The sequence below is a fragment of the Musca vetustissima genome, unplaced genomic scaffold, assembly GCF_032173495.1.
Source record: "Musca vetustissima isolate MV318-11 ecotype Yass unplaced genomic scaffold, APGP_CSIRO_Mvet_v1 utg7945, whole genome shotgun sequence".
Classification (NCBI taxonomy): Eukaryota; Metazoa; Arthropoda; class Insecta; order Diptera; family Muscidae; genus Musca; species Musca vetustissima.
The window spans coordinates 50,806-73,742 of NW_026874939.1; the positions used below are offsets into that span (position 1 = coordinate 50,806).

General features: G+C 36.9%; 1 protein-coding gene and 1 pseudogene across 1 annotated transcript; one reads left to right on the plus strand and one right to left on the minus strand.

The window, feature by feature from the left end:
* Nucleotides 1–3,900: 3,900 nt before the first annotated feature.
* Nucleotides 3,901–5,508, plus strand: LOC133337446 (zinc carboxypeptidase-like). The gene is made up of 5 exons (XM_061545669.1): nt 3,901–4,062; nt 4,129–4,265; nt 4,400–4,890; nt 4,946–5,242; nt 5,309–5,508. Exons 1-5 carry the CDS (start codon nt 3,901–3,903, stop codon nt 5,506–5,508), a joined length of 1,287 nt encoding a protein of 428 aa, XP_061401653.1.
* A 10,436-nt stretch (nt 5,509–15,944) lies between these two features.
* On the minus strand, nt 15,945–16,983 carry LOC133337455 (zinc carboxypeptidase-like; annotated as a pseudogene).
* Between the last annotated feature and the right edge of the window lie 5,954 nt (nt 16,984–22,937).

Below are 22,937 nucleotides of genomic sequence, written 5' to 3' on the forward strand. Positions count from 1 at the left end.
TTTTGTGGAGACATTGAGTACCCAATAAGAACCCAATGTACCAAATTTTAGCGAATTCGGTTGAAAAACGCGCTCAAGAACCCCAAAATACCGAAAATATGGGGGGGTACCCTTATATGGGAGCTATGCCTTAACGTTGACCGATAAGGCCCATCTTCGAAATTGACCTGCCTGCAGACAAAAGACGACTCTATGCAAAATTTTGGCGATCTATCTCAATTCGTTTAGAAGCTAGAGTGATTACAACAGACAGACAGACGGACATGGCTAGATCGTCATAGAATTTTACGCTGATCAAGAATATATATACTTTATAGGGTCGGAAATGATTATTTCGATGCGTTACAAACGGAAAAACAAAATTAATATACCCTCCATACTATGGTGGAGGGTATAAAAAGTTATCCGCGCTTCAAATTGATAATCTATGAGACCACGTTTTTTTTCTATATTTACCGTTATAAAACTAATTTTGGAAGTGACCCAGGAAAACCAATGGTATTTTCGTGTTCCAGGGACTCCAACTAAACAGAATTGGTACATTAAAACCCCTGAACAATTTTCGTGTCGCACAGTGCTATAATCAAATTTCCTTCTACACATTTTTAGCACTTTTATCTGGCACTTTTTTACATTTTTTAGCACTCTCTAGCATTTTTTTTAAACAAAATCTAGCGTTTTTTATCAACAAAGTTTTGGCAACACTGGTCCCTGGAAATCTTTTGATTTGCACGAATTTTGGCATAGCGTTCTGAATTAAGTCTAGAATGATGTGTGAAAAGTTTTGAGAAAATCGGTCCAGATTTAGATAAAGCTCCCATATATAGCTTCGCCCGATTTTAGGTAAATAGTCCACTAAAGTCCCTGGAAATCTATTGACTTGCGCGAAATTCTGCACAGCGTAATGAATAAGGTCTAGAATGATGCCTGCCAAGTTTCGTGAAAATCGGTTCAGTTTTAGATATAGCTACCATATATATCTTCGTCCGATTTAAGGTAAATTGTGTACAAAAGTTCCTATATATGTTTCGATTTGCACGAAATTTGGCACAGCGTACTAAATTAAGTCTAGAATAATGTGTACAAAGTTTCGTGAAAATCGGTTCAGATTTAGATATAGCTCCCATATATAGTTTCATCCGATTTTATGTACTTGGTGCACCAAAGTCCCTATATGTATTTCGATTTGCACGAATTTTGGAATAGGATACTGAATTAAGTCTGGAATGATGTTGCTTAGCTTCGCGAAAATATCCACTGCTAGGCCGATTGACACAACGTACTGATGTAATATAAATTAGTCCCTGGCAAGTTTCCCTGAAATCGGTTCAGATATAGATATATAACAAACACGCGACGTCTGTAGAATATACCCAAAGCGGTGAAGGGTATCATATAGTCGGTCCTGTCCGACTTTACTACTTTCCTTACTGGTTATATCTGTTGAATAAGTACTGAGATATAGAGCAATAAAAATGTGCAGAATGGTCTCCCCTACTATAGGACAACAAAGGTACTAAATCGGATTATAATTAATATGAACTTTTGGGAAAGCCAATCTGGCTTTGCGATTAGCTCGTCCATGTTTTGTTCTTGAGGTTGTATCCCACGAAAACGGCATTTATTATTATCTTTGTAATTTCGTAATTAAAAACAGTAGGTTTCCTCTTTATCCTGAACCGAACCTACATACAAAATTACTATTGACTCATAATTGTGGTCTGTACTTTGTTTAGAAATTTTAATGGTTAGACGGACGGACACACATGGCTATATCGATTCAACTACACGAGACTCGATCATCGGTATTTATTTACCGGTAAAGCAAGGTAGAAATTCTGACACTAAACCCAGACAGGTTTATTAGTTAATGACTGTTGTATAGTACCCAATGGACACAATAACGAGTCCAGTTGTTATTGGTATTGTCATCATCACAAATTACACCCCTATTATGATGACGAAGATCAAAGGCGAAGCGACGCATGACGTTTACGGTGGACATTTGTTTTTCTACTACTTTCTAAATGAAAACAAAACAATACACTAGGTTGTTTGCTCTAAACCTAGACAAATTTATCAACAAATGAATGATACACACGCCCACGACTAGAGAGTGTTGCCAAATAATGCTATTATGAAAAAACGAAAAACAAAATATTTAAGAAGGAATTTTCACCACTCTTACGGCAACCATTAAATATAACAAATATGTTGTTAGGGTATTATAGCTTTGTGCAGCCCCAAAAGTTTGTAACGCCGCGAAATATTGGTCCTAGACCCACCTTTATGTATACCGATCGTCATATCTCGACTAGCTGAGTCGATCTAGACATGTGTGTCCGTCCGTCTGTCCATTATAATTTGTAAACACGATACAGGCCACAGTTATGGACCATTCTTCACGAAATTTTGCATGTAGGATGGGTTCTGGCCAATGAAGACCCCTATTGTTTTTGATAAAGATCGGTTAATATTTAGGGGATGAAATGGACCAAATACTAAATTTTTGTCGGTTTTTCTGGTCGCTCCAGAGGCCGCAGTTATGGTCTGAACATCGTGAAATTTTACATGGAAGAGGGGATCGGGGCTAAGAATAAGCATACTTGTTTTGATAAAGATCGGTCAATATTTAGCGGGTCAAATGGACCCTGACTTTTGTGTGAAAAATTACAAAATTTTTATTCTGGGACGTATATACTTGCTCCTGAAGGACATATACTCGAGATGTTGATAGTATGTCCAAGATGAGAGTTCAAATTGATACCAATTATATGGCTGTATGTACTCCGATGCGGGAGTTATACGTAATTATGTAAAGGTGACTATGTGCATATTATTACTTTTATTCCATTAGAGGACGGAAATGTCGCGCTGATCGCTTTGAAATTGTACATGAAGTTCCGACTATGGTCAAGGACGACGCTTATAGTTTTCGGTGAAGTTGAAATTTCATTCAGGGATGCAATGAACCCAAAACTTTAATTTTGTCAGATTTTATAGTCGCTTTAGAGGCAATTATTATATACAGAACATCATATATTTTACAAGCTGACCAAATACTTAGAGCGGCTGTTTAGATGATGATCGGTCAATTTTCCGAGGGTCAAATCAACCAAAACCTAAAGTGACCAATTTTGTATTGTATGGCGTAAAAATTCTCTTCAAGAAAAAACATTTTGGAAAATATGCAAGACTTAGAAATAGGAGTTGTTGATCTATAAACTGTAAAAAGGGTGCAATTATCACGAAATATTGCCCAGGCTCAGAAGATAGAACCGCCGAAAGTGTGCTTTTCGTGGTAGTTGTGTAGGGTATCATATGGTCGGCCCCGTCCGACTATACTGCTCCGCTCACTGGTTTTATATATAAATTACAGGTTTTCTACAGGTGGAAGACCTTCTACATGTATTCCACAAAGAAAAGTGATTTAACATGTGTACTATGTATAGAACATCTTTTGCAGATCTTGAAAGGATAGAATACTTTTTCAGGAAGTGAAGTTTTCACAAGGAGCAAATTTCCTATTGGTCGAAGTCTTTTCTGAGGTGTTCATGTCAATTTCAAATAAAAAAAAGTGAAAAATGAATAATCATTTCCACAAAATGCCAAATAACTTACTAATACAGGTCAAGAACAATAAGTAATTATTACCCTGATAATAGAAAATATACACAAAACAGATTCCATTTCCATTTGGCAAATGTAGTCAGATACACAGAAACTTTCATTATCGGTTCTCATTGTTTATGAAAATGAAATGACCACCTATAAAATTATGATATCGAGATAAGAAAACTTTCTCCTATGAAATCTAGAGGTGGCTTAATTTTGATATAAGAAGGCCAATAGCTATTCTAATCAAGTCAGATTCATAGTTCATTGGCATTGGGAAACATCATGAAATTACTCGCAGTTTTGTCAATCACCGTAGCAGTCCTTGGGGTGACAGCTGCCTTTAAACCACCAGCGGCTCGCTATGACGGATTCAAAGTCTATAAAGTCTTTGTCAAGGATGAACAACAGCTGTCGGAATACAAGAAATTGGCCAATAACATTCCAGTGAGTTTAGCCACGCTCCATTTATTTGGCGGTAGATAATGTACTAATTTCCTTTAATATTTATAGGTTCGCTTTTTGAATGACATCGGTGGTCCTGGTCGCAGCTATGCTCTTACCATTGATCCTGCCAATAACAAGGCTTTGGAAAGCCACTTGAAATATCATGAATTTAATTATGAACTCACCATTGATGATTTGCAAGAGTAAGTGTCAATATACCCACATTTTTGGAAGATATAAATTATATGAGGGCTTTCAACCTGTCGCAAACACTACTTTACTTCATTGTAAAAAAAAATATTTTTTTTATAATTTTGTTTTTATTTCTCCTTGACAGAGTTCTGGAACAAAGTATGCCCGTCGATATGGAATCGAAAAATTCGACAATGACCTGGACTGCCTACCATCCTTTGGCTGATATTTATGATTGGTTGGATTCATTGGTCATGGATAATATGTTGACCATAACCCCATACATTATTGGCAAAACCTATGAAGGACGTCCCATTAAGGCTGTCAGAATTTCCACCAAACCCGGAAACAAGGCTATTTTCATTGAATCCAACATCCATGCCATTGAATGGATTTCCTCGGCCACCACAACATGTTTCATTAATAATTTGCTCAAGGCTGAATCAGCTGAGATGAAAGAATTGTTGATGAATTACGATTGGATTTATGTACCCGTTTTGAACCCCGATGGTTTGGAATATACTCACAATGTTGAACGTTTGTGGCGTAAGAATCGTAAACCCACTGGTTTCTCGAACTCTTCGGGTATTTGTTATGGTACCGATATGAATCGTAACTTTGGTTTTATGTGGGGAGGTGAGTTAATATTTTTGTGCAAAATTCGAATGTGTTATTGATTTTCGATTTTTAGGTGCCGGCCACAACTTTGATGTCCCCTGTGATCACTGGTATGGTGGTGCTGCCCCCGATACCGAACCTGAGGTCTTGGCCTTGCAACACTTTGTCAACTCCTTCCCTGAGGGCTACATTCGCATGTATTTGGCTTTCCATGCCTTTGGCAACTTCGTCCTGTTGCCCTATGGCCATTCCAACACTGAATTCCCACCCAACTATGATCAAATGATGCGTATTGCCAATGCCTTTGCTGATGCTGCCAAAGTGAAATATGGAACTGAATTCTTGAGTGGTGCTAGTGGTCTTTTGAATTGTAAGTAATTTGGGATTTAGATATTCTTGGAAATATAAATTACATTTTATTTGTCTGTATTTTTAGATCCCGTTTCCGGCTCGGCCAAGGATTGGGCCTATGGTGTCAAGAAAATCCCCTTCACTGCCACCATTGAATTGCGTGATGATGGCTCCAAATATGGTTTCTTCTTGCCTGGCTCTCAAATCTTGGAAGTATGCACTGAAGTCACTGATGGTTTGGTGGAAATGGTTCGTAAAGCCCGCGAAGAGGGTCTTTTCAATTAAATGTAGCTTATCTTATTATAAGCGAATTACAAAGAGGCTAATAAATTAAGTAATTAATTTAAACTATAATAAGAATAGTTTTATTTATTAAATCTCGTTGAGGATGTTGAGAATTTTATACAAGGGGCGGAATAAAAATTGGAACTAAACAAATTGTAAAATGGGTTAGCACGAATGTTATGTTTGAAATGTGACTTTATATGAAAATGTAGTAAAAATCATCAGTATAAGAATTGGGCATCGTTGTTTGAGGACTGGGTGAAAAATGTGGATCAGTATGTAAACAGTAAGAAATATTTTAATGTGTTACAAATTAAATATAGAAATGCATATATCCTCTATATATTTGTTATGGTTCTAACTCCCACAAAGGGAGTCTGTCTAATCGGACTCTTCTTAAAAAAATATATTCGTATTACTAATAATTAATAATCTGTACAGTTTATTATTATCTGAAATTCGTTATAGAGTCTGATTAATTAATTAGACATGGGATATCAAGTGATAAGCCAAATTATAATTTAGTTGTTAATTTTGAAGTTTTGTAACTATGGCTTTATAAAATGTTATACCAATGAACCAAGTACGGCATCGGGTTTTACTTTGGTCACATTATATGTATAGAAGGAAATTTTACAAAATCTCAAAATCATTAAGTGAATTATTATAAACAATGGTGAGCATCTGTTAACTACTTTAAAGAAGGTTTTTCGGCAGCTTTGGACATCTATGATTATAAAAAATATACCTCTGATGAAACGCTTTGCTACTCAATCAAATAATTCTGAGTGTGTTGTAGTATCTGCCTGACTTTTTCAGTTGAATAATTACGACAAATACAAAGTCAGAGGCAATAAAACATGCATTTATATCGACTTCGGACCAAAATATATTTTTCTCTATTGATACGTATTAAACGTAATACCTCCAATATGATCTCAAGGGAAGAAGGCGCAAGGTGTTAAATCACAATTGTAAACACCTCTTTGAAAGACAACGTTGTCGTGATCAATATCGATTAATCGTCTTTCGATATTGTCGCAGCTATGGATCCAACCTCAATTTGTTTTTATATTTTTCTATAAAGGACTCATTTTCTGGCCTGCATTGAGCTCGCTTCTACAGACTCCCTTCAGCTCATCTGTAAAGACTTCCGTCAGATCGTCTATAAAGATTCTATAAAGATTCCATCACAATCCTTCTCCGAATTTCAAAACTGATATTATTCGTTTTATTTATGGCGGTACCAAGGCATATAAAGTTTTTAACTACCTCGAAGCTGTAGTTCTCAAGTTCTACAGTTGGTCCGAGTCTACTGGACGTCTTTCGCGTTGATACCATCAGCTTGGTCTTCTCGCCGTTTACTGCCAGACCCACTTTGGCAGACTCCTTTTCAATTTGTTCAAAGGTGGCTGTTACCGCTCGCAATATTCGACCCATTATATCAATGTCATCGGCGTAGGCGAGTAACTTGTGTTCTTTGGTGTACAGAGTGCCATTTCTGTTCACCTTTGCGTCTCGTATGACATTTTCCAGTAGGATGTTAAAAAGATCACACGACAAACTGTCACCTTGTCTGAATCCTCGTTCGGTATTGAAGAGCTCCGATAGGTTCTTTCCTACTTTAACGGCTGACCTTGTGCCACTTAAAGTTATCCTGCATAGCCTTTTCTCCCGATAATTCTCCATCACGTTACGTGTTGCTACTGTCTGCAGGGTTGTCCTATACGCTGCGTTTTTCACATCAGTAGCATTACGACACTCCTGATCGTACCATGGGTTTCTTGGTGATGGTTTTTGGTACCCAATTGTTCTTTTTGCTGCAGTTTCTAGGGAGTGGGCAATTCTTTGCCATTGTGCTTCTATACTATTATCGGGACAAGAAGCGCTTTCTTCAAGCAGATGGGTAAGTTGAGCGGAGTAGGCCTCGGCTACCTGTTGTGTTTGCAGCTTTTCGACGTCGAGTTTCCGTGTTGTATTAGATCGCACCTTTGCTGCAACATTAAGACGGGTGCGTACCTTTGCTTCCACAAGGTAATGGTCCGAATCGATATTCGCTCCTCGGATCGATCGGACGGCTAAAACACTGGATGAATGCCTTCCGTCTATCACATCATGATCAATTTGATTTCTCGTTACTTGATCAAGAGAAATCCAGGTGGCATTGTGTATATCGAGATGCTTGAATCTGGTTCTGCTAACTACCATGTTTTTTGCTGCCGCGAAGTCAATTAACCTTATGCCGTTGTCGGATGTTTCTTCATGAAGGCTGAATTTTCCGACGGTGGGGCCAAAGATATTTTCCCTTCCGATTTTTGCATTAAAATCTCCTAGCAGAATTTTAATGTCATGGCCAGGGTAACGGTCATATGCTGTTTCTAGGCGCTCGTAAAATATGTCTTTGGTCTGTTCATCTTTTTCTTCGGTCGGAGCATGGGCGCAAATTAGACTGATGTAAAAGAACTTCGCTTTTATACGGATTATAGCAATTCGCTCATCTACTGGAGTGAATCTGGAGACAAGGTCTTTTATTCTCCTGTTAACCATAAATCCGCAGCCAAATTCAGGTCTCGTTTCATGGCAGCTATAATACAGGGCGTAATCGTCTGATTTACTTACGCCTGTCCCTTTCCATCGCATTTCCTGTAAGGCAATAATATCGGCTTTGTACTTCTTGAGTATATCCGCCAAAGCGAACACTGCCCCTGTTCTGTACAACTTGCGCACATTCCAAGTGCAGATTCGCAGATCGTGGTCCTTTATACGTTTGCGGGAGTCGTCAACATTAGGGGGGTTGGTTTTCTTTTTCTTTGCTTTTTCATAGTAGGTTGGGTTTTCCGAGAGTGGGCAACTAACCCGACGCCTCAACCCATTTTTTTTATAGTTCTTATGGGTGAACTCGCGGCACATGTTAGCTCACTATTTCATCGGGTGAGGAGAATAGCTCCCCAGGTGGCACCGCGGGGAGGTCAGTGTCCACAATTAAGATGAAAGAGGGACCAAGATAAGCCTGGGCTTCGCCATGTTAAAGCCAATCAGAGCCGTTGCTTGGTATCTATCATCCCCTACGCCACTCCCTACAGCTCGTCTATAAATACTGCCTACTCGTCTATAAAATTCCCTTCAGCTCATATATATGGTCATCTTTCAGGTCAGGAAAGACTCCCTTCAGCTCGTCTTTAAAGTCTCCATTCAGCTCGTTTATGAAACTCCCTTCATCTTGTCTACAAAGACTCCCTTCTGCTCGTCTATGAAGACTCCCTTCATCTCGTCTATAAATCAACTATAAGTTTTTTTACCCACCTCCACCCATTTAAATTAAAATATATAATTCGTTATTAATTACAAAATTTATTAACCTCTTTTAGCTTAACACAAAAAATGTTGAAGTATAATTGAAAAAACCTGCTTCGCGGGCCTTACGAATCATTTCCACCAAACCATCAGCCTATGCTCGTCTATGAAGACTCAGCTCGTCTATAAATTAACTATAGACGAGCTGAAAGGTTTCTACCTGTACAACATATTTTGAAGATCTAAAGTTTTTTACCCACTTCCACCGATTAAAAATTAAATATATACTTCGTTATAAATTACAAAATTTATTCGCCTCTTTTTGCTTAACACAAATTATGTTAAAGTTTAATTGAAAAGACCTTCTTCGCGGGCCTTTCGAACCATTTCCACTAAACCATCAGTGACTTCAGCGCATACTTCCAAGATTTGAGAGGCAGGCAAGAAGAAACCATATTTGGAGCCATCATCACGCAATTCAATGGTTGCAGTGAAGGGTATTTTCTTGACACCATAGGCCCAATCCTTGGCCGAGCCGGATACGGGATCTAAAATACAAACGCATATGATGTAATATATATTTATAGGAACATAAACACTCCAAATTACTTACAATTCAAAAGACCACTAGCGCCACTCAAGAATTCAGTTCCATATTTCACTTGGGCAGCATCAGCAAAGGCATTGGCAATACGCATCATTTGATCATAGTTGGGAGGGAATTCAGTGTTGGAATGGCCATAGGGCAACAGGACGAAGTTGCCAAAGGCATGGAAAGCCAAATACATGCGAATATAACCCTCAGGGAAGGAGTTGGAGTATCGGCGGCAGCACCACCATACCAGTGATCACAGGGAACATCAAAGTTGTGACCAGCACCTAAAAATTCAAATTAATTTCACATCAATAATACATTCGAACTTTGCAAAAAGGATGTTCCCACCTCCCCACATAAAACCAAAGTTACGATTCATATCGGTACCGTAGCAAATACCCGAGGAGTTAGAGAAACCAGTGGGTTTACGATTCTTACGCCACAAACGGTCAACATTGTGAGTATACTCGAGACCATCGGTGTTCAAAACGGGTACATAAATCCAATCGTAATTCATTAACAACTCTTTCATCTCAGCTGATTCAGCCTTGAGCAAATTATTAATGAAACATGTGGTGGTGGCCGAGGAAATCCATTCAATGGCATGGATGTTGGATTCGATGAAAATGGCTTTGTTTCCAGGTTTGGTGGAAATTCTAACAGCCTTAATGGGACGTCCTTCATAGGTTTTGCCAATAATGTATGGGGTTATGGTCAACATATTATCAATGACCAATGAATCTAACCAATTATAAATATCAGCCAATGGATGATATGCAGTCCAGGTCATTGTGGAATTTTTTGATTCCATATTGACGGGCATACTTTGTTCCAGAACTCTGCCAAGGAGAAATTAAATTAAAATTAGAAAAAAAAAATGTTTTTTTTACAATGAAGTAAAGTAGTGTTTGCGACAGGTTGAAAGCCCTCATATAAATTATATCTTCCAAAAATGTGGGTATATTGACACTTACTCTTGCAAATCATCAATGGTGAGTTCATAATTAAATTCATGATATTTTAAGTGGCTTTCCAATGCCTTGTTATTGGCAGGATCAATGGTAAGAGCATAGCTGCGACCGGGACCACCGATGTCATTCAAAAAGCGAACCTATAAATATTAAAGGAAATTATTACATTATCTACCGCGTAATAAATGGGGCGTGTCTAAACTCACTGGAATGTTATTGGCCAATTTCTTATATTCCGACAACTGTTGCTCATCCTTGACGAAGACTTTATAAACTTTGAATCCGTCATAGCGAGCTGCTGGGGGCTTGAAGGCAGCTGTTACTCCAAGGACTGCTGCGGTAATTGCCAAAACTGCGAGTAATTTCATGATGTGTTCCAATGTCAATGAACTATGAATCTGACTTGATTATAATAGCAATTCGGTTTTTTATATCAAAATTTAGCAATCTCTAGATTTCATAGGAGAAAGGTTTCTTATCTCGATATCATAATTTTATAGGTGGTCATTTCATGTTCACAAACAATGAGAACCAATAATAAACGTTTCTGTGTATCTGACTACATTTGCCAAATGGAAATGGAATCTGTTTTGTGTATATTTTCTTTATCAGGGTAATAATTATTGATTATTTTTGATCTGTATATGTAAGTTATTTGGCATTATTTGAAAATGAGTATTCATTTGTCATTTTTTTTAATTTGAAATTGACACCTCAGAAAAGACTTCGACCAATAGGAAATTTGCTCCTAGTGAAAAGTTCGCTTCCCTGAAAAGTATTCTATCCTTTCAAGATCTGCAAAAGATTTTCTATACATAGTACACATGTTAAATCCTTTTTCTTTTTCGAATACATGTAGAAGGTCTTCCACCTATAGAAAACCTGTAATCTATCTATTAAAAAAATTGTAAACTGTGTTTTATCTATTGAAGGCCTTGAAGGGGTATTTTATGTAATTTTTTAAATCTTCAACATAACTTTCTAGAAGTTTTTTTTATCCATAGAAGGCCTAAGAAAAAGTAAAATACCTGTAAAGGAGTCTTTATCTGTGTAAAATAGTAAAATATAGTTTTCTTGCAGATATTTTATCAAATAGAATCCGTTTTTATAGCATATCGATAGACGTTCTCTGATGTTAGGATATCCGTAGAAGATACTCAATCCGCAGTTGTACTCCATTCATACGTTTTCAATTCAAATTATTTGTTATATTTTATGGTTTCGTAAGAGTAGTGCAAATTCCTTCTTAAATTTTTTTGTCTTTTTTTCATAATAGCATTATTTGGCAACACTCTATATCCGTGGGCGTGTGTATCATTTATTTGCTGATAAATTTGTCTAGGTTTAGAGCAAACAACCTAGTGGATTGTTTTGTTTTCATTTAGAAAGTAGTAGAAAAATAAATGTCCACCGTAAACGTCGCTTCGACTTTGATCTTCGCCATCATAATAGGGGTGTAATTTGTGATGATGACAATACCAATAACAACTGGACTCGTTATAGTGTCCACTGGGTGCTATACAACAGTCATTAACTAATAAACCTTTCTGGGTTTAGTGTCAGAATTTCTACCTTGCGTTACTGGTAAATAAATACAGATGATCAAGGCTCGTGTAGCTGAATCGATATAGCCATGTGTGTCCGTCCGTCTATCCATTAAAATTTCTAAACAAAGTACAGACCACAATTATGTGTCAATCGTAATTTTGTATGTAGGTTCGGTTCAGGCTACTGCTTTTAATTACGAAATTACAAAGGTGATAATAAATTCCGTATAATTTTTTTCAAAAATAAACTTATCGTATTGGTTTTTTTTTATTTAAGATCATATAAAGGCACAGAGTTTAAGAAAAAGTAATTTTTATTTTAACCCTCGGACAGTTTCGCCTGTCTTTCAGCAAAAGCAAAAACATTAATTACAAAGAAAGAGAGTACGTTTAAATGTCAAATATATTCGACAAAAATACTGAAAAGGTTAATTATAACCCGATTTAGTAGATTCAGCAGAGCTAATATACCTACACACCAATGTCAACCATATTAGTACCACGTACTACCATTGTTGTCCTATAGTAGGGTAGACAATTCTGCACTTTTTTAGTGCTCTATATCTCAGTACTTATTCAACAGATATAAAAACTATATGACTGATTATTGTCCTCTGATACTTAGTACTAAAACATGTAATAAATTAGTTATAGTTGCTAATTTTTACAGTTTTGTAAAAAAGTCAAATTCGCCGAATGTGCCCTACCCGGGGTAGCTTCGGCATTTGATGGTGAGCATTCGGAACCGTAATCATAGCCTGATAATTATCATCGCTATCAGTCTGGTTGAAATTCAGATCCTCTAAAAGTTCTATTTTGTTTTAATATGCGACTCAATGTTTGACTTTTAAGGCTATATTTTCTAGCGGCGGAAGTTAACGTTTCTAGGCCACACGCACCATCAGAAGTAGTTTTTTTCTATTTGCATCTTTGTCAATACAAAAAAGTTTGGTCTTTTATGTAATTTCGAACCATATTAAAGGATTATCTTTTAAGACAAACTCAAAAACATTTTGAGGAAATAATATAGCACTCTCTGTGTATGGCCGAATATGTCCCACTTTAAAAAGCCGAATTTACCCTTAAGGTACTTTCTAAAGTTTTTTTTCATATTTTTCTATCAATCTTCTAAAAAGATTAAATGTTTAATCATTTTTATTAGAATATACATTGAAATTAACGACATTTTCATAATACTGCTTTAAAATATGAAAAGTTTTATACACGAAATACTTACGAAATGAAATGGAAATATTTCAAAAACATATGTAAAAATGTTTATTAGCTAGAAGATTCAAACTTTGCGACAGTTATTTATTTTCATATTCGATACCTACCGATCAAAGATAGTGATGTACAATGAGAGCTTCATATCGAAAGCGCCATTGCCGATAGGCCTATAAGCCCCCATGCCGAAGGTGCCCTACGTATTTCCAAAAACAATCTCAACACTACACACCATTTCTGGCCGCAAAAGAAATCTAGCTCTATATTATATTTGGTTCCATTTATTTTTATTTTTGTAATTTTATAGTACTTAATTTCAAAACTAATTCCACATTTCTTGCAAATTTTACCAAATATAGTACACATTAATATAAATTTCCATGTCTACCTACCTCAACAATCCATTAGAAATAATATTTCCAAATTTCAATATTCCAGTTCCCCCAAATCCAAATTTAGTACACATAAATTTCCAATCTTTGAGTCTCTTGTGCACAATTCACATTAAATCGGACGAAAATATAGATTGGAGCTATATCTAAATCTGAACTGATTTTCGCGAAACGTGGCACAAGTCATTCTTGACCTAATTCAGCACTTTATGCCAAATTTAGTGCAAATCGAAAGATATATAGGGACTTTGACGCCACATTTACCTTAAATCGGACGAAAATATATATGGGAGCTATATCTAAATCTGAACCGATTTTCACGAAACTTAGCACACATCATTCTAGACTTAATTCAGTACGCTGTGCCAAATTCCATGCAAATCGAAAGGTATATAGGGACTTTGGTGCACCATTTACATAAAATCGGACAAAACAATATATGGGAGCTACATCTAAATCTGAATCGATTTTCACGATACTTAGCACACATCATTCTGGACCTGATTCAGTACTCTGTGCCAAATTTCGTGCAAATCGAAAGATATAGATTGACTTTGGTACCCCATTTACCTTAAATCGGACGAAAATATATATGGGAGCTATATCTAAATCTGAACCGATTTTTCCCAATTTCAATAGGGCTCGTCCTTGGCCAAATAAGTGACTTGTGCCAAATTTCATCCAAATCGGATTATAAATGCGACCTGTACTTTGTTTACAATTTAACATCTACAGACGGACGGACATGCATAAATCGACTCAGAATGTGATTCTATTCATATTCTCAAAAGGAACCATGTGTCTATCTCGTTTCCTTTTGCCTGTTACAAACATATGCACAAAGACATAATACCCTGTACCACAGTGTGGTGAAGGGTATAAAAACGTCACAACGTTTTAATGGAGATATAATGAGAGGGAGTCTTTATAGACGAGCTGAAGCAGGGAGTCTTTATAGACGAGCTGAAGCAGGGAGTCTTTATAGACGAGCTGAAGCAGGGAGTCTATAAAGACGAGCTGAAGCAGGGAGTCTTTATAGACGAGCTGAAGCAGGGAGTCTTTATAGACGAGCTGAAGCAGGGAGTCTTTATAGACGAGCTGAAGCAGGGAGTCTTTATAGACGAGCTAAAGGGAGTCTTTATAGGCATTCTTAACAGAGTTTTTATACCCGAAATTAAGAGGTTTTTATACGCGAGCTGAAGGGAGTTTTTATTTGAACTGGAGGAGTCAATATAGACGAATTTTGGGGAGTTTTTATAGTTCAGCTGAAGGGATTCTATATGTGCTAGTTTGAGGGCATTTTTATAGGCGAGCTTAACGGATAAGTTAGTGTTTGCTGAGGTGAGTTTTGATACGCGATCAGAAGAGAGTTTTTAATTGAACTATTTAGAGTCTTTATAGGCTAATTGAAGGGAGTCTTTAAAGAAGGGAGCTGTAACTGTGAGTCATTGTAGACAATCTGAAAATAGGATTAGCATTTATTGAAAAATTGAAGGATGGGGAAGTCTTTATAAACGAACAAAAGGGAATCTGTAATGTTGAAGAGTCAATACGCCTTAGTCGATTATTCTGGGTTCAAGTTTTTTTGTTTGTTTCATACAATTTGATACAATCACCAAGCCTAAATCAAGTCCGAAGATGGGGCCATTGATCCACTCAATCTGATACCTCCTCCACAAATGGTCAAAATTTTAAAATACTTACAAATCCCATATTAGACGAATGGAAACTTGTTTACTTTTTTGTCCTAAATCGCCTCAGACTTGGCAATTGTAATTATTATTATTCAAAAGTCAGAGAGATACTACAGTTCACTCATCATTATGTGACCTGTTTCGAATAGCTATGTGACTCATTAATTGTATATTGTTTCCGATTTCTATATTTGTGTTGTCCTATTACATTTCCTTCCAACTTCCAATAATCGTGAACATATAGTCGAACCCTCCAAATTTCTACATATCAGCCATACCTCACGGTCTAAGTAATTATTAAGAAAGTATGATGAATTTATGATAATAAAATAATGTCTAGATAAGAAATAATAAGTCATACCGAAATTCCCAATTTCTGAGACTTAAAGTTCCAGCGAAAATTGTGAATGATTTACTCACTTCGACATTTTATTGGCAGAACATTAAAATAGTATGTTTCGTATAAAAATGAAAATATATTACTCTCATAGCGCTCGAACAAAATCCGCCTAATTAAATATACGTATAAATTAAAATTTTTGAAATTTGAAAATAATTTAGCAACAAAGCTTTATTGCAAAATTGTCATTGACCCATCTTAATTTTTTTAGGACTACTACTAAAATAAATAAAATACATTCTCTTATACTTAAATTAAATAACTACTTAACGTTATTAGCCTCTTTGTAATTTGCTTATAATAAGTTATGCTACATTTAATTGAAAAGACCCTCCTCGCGGGCCTTTCGAACCATCTCCACCAAACCATCAGTGACTTCAGAGCATACTTCCAAGATTTGAGAGGCAGGCAAGAAGAAACCATATTTGGAGCCATCATCACGCAATTCGATGGTGGCAGTGAAGGGGATTTTCTTAACACCATAAGCCCAATCCTTGGCCGAGCCGGAAACGGGATCTAATATACAAACACATAAGATGTAATTTATATTTATAGGAATATCAAAACCCCATATTACTTACAATTCAAAAGACCACTAGCACCACTCAAGAATTCAGTTCCATATTTCACTTGGGCAGCATCAGCAAAGGCATTGGCAATACGCATCATTTGATCATAGTTGGGTGGGAATTCAGTGTTGGAATGACCATAGGGCAACAAGACGAAGTTGCCAAAGGCATGGAAAGCCAAATACATGCGAATGTAACCCTCAGGGAAGGAGTTGACAAAATGTTGCAAAGCCAAGACCTCAGGTTCGGTATCGGGGGCAGCACCACCATACCAATGATCACAGGGTACATCAAAGTTGTGACCAGCACCTAAAAATCGAAAATTATTGTACATCAATAATACATTCGAATTTTCCACAAAAATATTAACTCACCTCCCCACATAAAACCAAAGTTACGATTCATATCGGTACCATAGCAAATACCCGAAGAGTTGGAGAATCCAGTGGGTTTACGATTCTTACGCCACAAACGTTCAACATTGTGTGTATACTCGAGACCATCGGGGTTCAAAACGGGTACATAAATCTAATCATAATTCATCAACAACTCCTTCATCTCAGCTGATTCAGCCTTGAGCAAATTATTAATGAAACATGTTGTGGTGGCCGAGGAAATCCATTCAATGGCATGAATGTTGGATTCAATGAAAATGGCTTTGTTTCCAGGTTTGGTGGAGATTCTGACAGCCTTAATGGGACGTCCTTCATAGGTTTTGCCAATAATGTATGGGGTTATGGTCAACATATTATCCATGACCAATGAATCCAACCAATCATAAATATCAGCCAAAGGATGGTAGGCAGTCCAGGTCATTGTCGAATTTTTCGATTCCATATCGACGGTCATACTTTGTTCCAGAACTCTGCCAAGGAGAAAGAAAATTAAAATTACATTTTATTAAAAATATTAACAAAGCAAAGATATGTTTGAGTACTGGCTAAAGAACTCCAATTCCTCAAGCTCAACTTCCTCAAGTAAGTGGATCACAAATTATATCTTCCAAAATTGAGGTTTATCGATACTTACTCTTGCAAATCATCAATTGTGAGTTCATAATTAAATTCATGATATTTTAAGTGGCTTTCCAGTGCCTTGTTATTGGCATTATCAATGGTAAGAGTATAGCTGCGACCAGGACCGCCGATGTCATTCAAAAACCGAACCTATAAATATTAAAGACAATTATTAAATGATGACTTTTTCTAACCGCGTAATAAAGGGGTGTGTCTTAACTCACAGGAATGTTGTTGGCCAATTTCTTGTATTCCGACAGCTGTTGTTTATCCTTCACAAAGACTTTGTAGACTTTGAAACCGTCATAGCGTGCTGCTGGTGGTTTGAAGGCAGCTGTCACTCCAAGGACTGCTGCGATAATTGTCAATACTGCGATTAATTTCATGGTGTTTTTCAATGCTAAAGAACTATGAATCTGACTTGATTAGAATAGCCATTCGTCTTTTTATATCAAAATTTGAAACCAAATAAACCCCCACTAGATTTCATTGTAAAAAGGTTTCTTATCTGGGTGATTTCATTTTTATAAACAGTGCGAAACGTGATAATAAATGTTACGGATATCTGACTAAATTTTGCCAAATGAAAGTGAAATCAGTTTTGAATATGGTTTTCGGCGTTATCAGGTTAATAATTTGTTTACAATTCTTGACCTGTATAAAGAGAAAGAAATTTTGGTATTATCTAAAAGAACTTTGATCAATGGAAGATTCGGTGCAGATATTCTTAAAAAAAAATAATTCTATGTAAATGACGCACCAAAGAATAATTTATGTGGCGCATTACCCTAATTTGAATTTATAAAAATATGTTTTTTTTCAAACCATAAAATTTATTTTTAATTACATACAATTTCTATCATTTTGTTGTTGCTGTAAATTCCTACTCATCTTCAATTCCCATAAAAATACCAAAAATGCCATAAACAACCCAACGAACCAGATTAAAAAGACAAAATAAAAATATTCCAAAGTTAGAGAACGATTTAATTCTTCATCGTGAAAGAATTTACTACGACCAGCCACATAAGAATCCCAATGACTGTCGGACAAGAATTTCCGAAATATGCCACTTTCTGTAATGCGGCCAAGATAATCATCGACTTGTTCGTCCACCTTTGAACCATGCTGAAGCAGTACTGCCATATGTGTGGACAATATAGCTTCGGGTAACATCTTCGAGCGGGGTCTTTTCATGTAAATCTGTTGTGACAGCATAAAACGGGCTAAATCATCACGAATCAAATAAATTGAGCTCGTATTCAAGTCCATACGTTCCACAGATAGTTCGGTATTATTCTTACGGGTGTAGATTCGTTCAAAAAATAGTGGCGGTAGATTTTTCACTGCCTTGAATTGTGGAACCTGGGCGGTGTGAAGAAGAATACGTAAATTGGTTTTGGCAATATCTTGCATATTTTGGATTTCAGGTTCGTAGATTCGGGCCGTATACATACTGGATAGACTGCAACCATACGAATTGGTTAAATAGAATCCGGTGAAGAGGAAGAGCAAATTGAGGAGGAAATTAAAGAAGGCACGTTTTCCCACAATATCGATGCCAAGGAAGAGCACAACTTTCAGGGTCTGTAGCAAGGTTATGGCGAAATATTTTCGCCTGGCAATACAATGATGCGTGGAACCACGGGCAAACAGCAGTAGAAATAAGAGAATCAGCATAAACACAGTAAGAAGTATGCCCAACCAGGCGCTTATCTCAAATGTTGATACGAACCACAGAGACCAATCCACTTCCCTGGAACGTGGCACAACCATTACGTAATTGGTAAAGAAAAACGGATAACTATTTGTCATATTTTCGGAGGGCAAATGTTGATTCGGTACAAAATCGTAATCCCTCAAAGACGTCCTATGCACTTTCATGGTCCATATATCCCAGAGCGAATGACGCATGGTGCCATTGTGGTGTTTTATGAAAGTCTCAATAACTCTAAAATAATAACCAGCTCGAACCAATTGTCCCCAACGATTGCGATAGATGAAACAGCGTGGTGGATAATCTTCATCGGCAACATGAAATTGCCACTGATGGAAATTCCGCAGACGAGATTTATCGTTTAATTCTTTGTAGTGCTGCAGGGCATAGATGTTGGGTTGCTTCTTAAACGGGTGGTAGGTGTAGATGCGGCCATGGCACCGTACTAAAAGATTGACAAATCCTCTTCTTTCCGATTCGGCAAATAATTGTGTCAGCTCACAATTTGGTGAATCATAATTTACAATTATTTTCGTGTAATGTCTTTTCCACAGCAGTTTGGTTAACATTCGGATTGTCAAATTAAGATTCGATTCATTCATCCAGACAATTGTTAATATTCTCGTAGTGAATTTATCATGCAAAGGTTGAACGGGATATTCAGCGGGAATTGGATCTCTCTCCACATTTCTTATTAGTAATTTTGGTATTGTATTATTATTATTAAGTATATGAAGAAATTCATTGTACTCCTTGCTGGTTGTGGGATTTAAATTGAGGAGTAGATTTAATTCATTTTTATATTCCGTATTGAAATCTTCAACAATTGTGGATAAATTAAAGTGTTGTCCTGAAAGCACTGCAGCTCTATGGAATATTACTACGACGAATAATATTAAAATTTTCATATTGAAATCGATGTAAAGCGTTTAGTTGTTTTGTACACTTCCGGTTCCAATTTGATACTACAATGCAGGATGTTTGTTTTAATTGCTTTTTTACTTTTAAAATATAACATGTAAAAAATATTCAGTCAAGGTAAAAGTCAATGTGACTTAAGTCAATAATAAACAAATAACTTTTACATTCCATTAGTTAAGCGACCAAGGTGTTATGTTTGATTGTCGAACGTTTTATATTGCTTGCAACAATGTTTACATCTAAAAACGGGCTAGAAGATCTGCATTTGCAATAATCAGCTGGTAGGTTTTTTAATCACTGATAAAACGCTATATCTAAAGTATAGTTTTAAAAATTTAGATATAGCCATCACAAAACTTAAAATGGATTCGAAGTCTTATATGGGGAATATTAAACCTATATGGAAAAAACCAGTAAGCGGAGTAGTATAGTCGGACGGGCCGACCATACGATACCCTACACAACTACCACGGAACTCTAACTTTCTGCAGATTTTTATTCCAAGTCTGTGTAATATTTCTAATATTTGCACCCTCTTGCCTGATTAGAGGTCAACAGCACCTCTTCCTTACACTGACATATTTTCCGAATATTACTAATATTAAGAAAACCCATCAGATTCCCTCCACCGTGGGTTGTGTTGCGATGTTCGGCTTATAATTGTGACCTATATATCGACAAAAAAAAAAATTAAGTTTTCGGCCAACTTCATCCCAAAATTATTATCTGATCGTGATCGAAAATTATAGGCGTTGTCCTTGACCATAACTGGAACCTCATGGAAAATTTCAAAGCGATCAGCGCTATATTTCCGTCCTCTAGTGTGGTAATGGGTTACTAAATAATATCTGAATACATAAGCTCCTGAAAATATTTACCTGTAACTCCCACATTCGAGTACATACGACTATATAATTGGTACCAATTTAAAGGCCGACTACTCCTCTTGCATATACTATAAACTTTTCGGGTCTATGTCCTTCAGGAGTAATTATATACGCTATAAAATGCAAATTTTGTCATTCTTCACACAAAAGTCAGGGTCCATTTGACTCGCTAAATATTGAACGATTTTTATCAAAACATGTATACTTATTCTTTGGCCCGATCCCCTTCTCCATGCAAAAATACGCGGTGTTTAGGCCATAATTGCGGCCTCTGGAGCGACCAGAAAAACCAACGGAGATAAAGTTTTTGGTCCATTTCATCCCCTAAATATTAACCGATCTTTTCCATAAACAATACGGCCTTCATTGCCCAGAACAGATCCTACATGAAAAGTTTCATGATGATTGGTCCATTACTGTGGCCTGTATCGTGTTTACAAATTATAATGGACAGACGGACGGACGGACGGGCACACATGTCTAGATCGACTCAGCTAGTCGAGATATGACGATCGGTATACTTATAGGTGGGTCTAGGATCAATATTTCGCGGCGTTACAAACATTTGGGGCTGCACAAAGCTATAGGAAATGGTTGAACATTTTTTATCGCATTTTACTAATTGGTTAATTGAACAAAATAGGCTAGTAATAGGCTAGTACTAGTTGATAAGTAAAATCTAAGATGTAAACATGTTCCCATTAACCTGGAATGTGCGGCCGAGGCTAGGCATACGCAGTCGAGCGCAAAAAGTCATTTTTTTGATATTTTCGATGTTTGCCTCTGACTAAAAAGGCTATTTATAGATTTTTTCATTTTGAGTAAAAAGTCAACTTTTTGATCTTGTCAAACCAGTTCCTAATCGATTTTCGATTTTTATCGATTAATGTTACATCGACTAAAAATTTTATTTATTATACCCTACACAACTATGTTGTCAGGGTATTAAAGCTTTGTGCAGCCCCAAGATTTTGTAACTGAGTCGATCTAGACATGTGTTCGTCCGTCTGTCCATTATAATTTGTAAACACGATATTGGCCGCAGTTATGGACCACTTACTTACTTAGCTGTCTTGTTACAGAACGGTTGTCCCATAAGCTGAGCTTCAACAAGATTTCCAAGCGAGTCGGTCTTGTGGGCAAATCCACCAATTTGGAAGACCACGTTAAAATATGTTGTTTTCTACTTGGTCTTTCCATCTAATTCGTGGCCTTCCCCTTCTACGGGAACCATCAGCAGGCTCGTTTTTATATGCCTTTTGAGCTGGGGCATTCTCATTCATCCGCACAACATGGCCTAGCCACCGTAGTCGCTGCAGCTCAATACGACTGACTATGTCAATGTCCGCGCATAAATGGTAAAGCTCGTGGTTCATTCGACACCGATATTCACCGTCGACGCAGATCGGCCCGTAGATCGTTCGGATAATTTTTCTTACAAACGCCCAAGAGCAGCCTCATCTGCTTGCGCAAGTACCCATGGTTCTGATCCATATAATAGCACGGGTAGTATCAGCGTCTTGTAGTGTGTGAGTTTGGTCTGGCGGGAGGTGGCCTTGTTTCTAAACTCCTTACTTAGACGATAGTAGCATCTGTTGGCCATCACAATCCTTCTCCAAATTTCAAAACTCGTCGTTTTTGGTAAAGATCAGTTAATATTTAGGGAATGAAATGGACCAAAAACTTTACTTGTGTCTGATTTACTGGTCGCTCATGTAGCCGCAATTGTGGCCCAAACATCGCGCATTTTTGCAGCGCCAAAAAATAAGCCTGCCTGTTTTGGTAAAGGTCGGTCAATATTTAGTGGGTCAAATGGACCCTGACTTTTGTGTGGAAAAGGTCAATGTTTTTATTCTAAAGCGTATATATTTACCCCTGAGGAACATAGACCTGAGATGTTCATAGTATATCCAAGAGGAGTGGTTGGCCTTTAAATTCATACCAATTATATTGTCGTATGTACTCGGATGTGGGAGATACACATAAATATTTACATGTGCTTAAGTGAATATGTATTTTTTAGTAACCCATTACCACACTAGAGGGCGAAAATATAGCGCTGATCGCTTTGAAATTTTCCATGAGTATCCAGGTATGGTCAAGGACAACGCCTATAATTTTCGGTGATGATCAGATAACAATATTGGGATGAAATGGACCGAAAACTTAATTGTTTTGTGTTTTTGAAAGCTGAACATC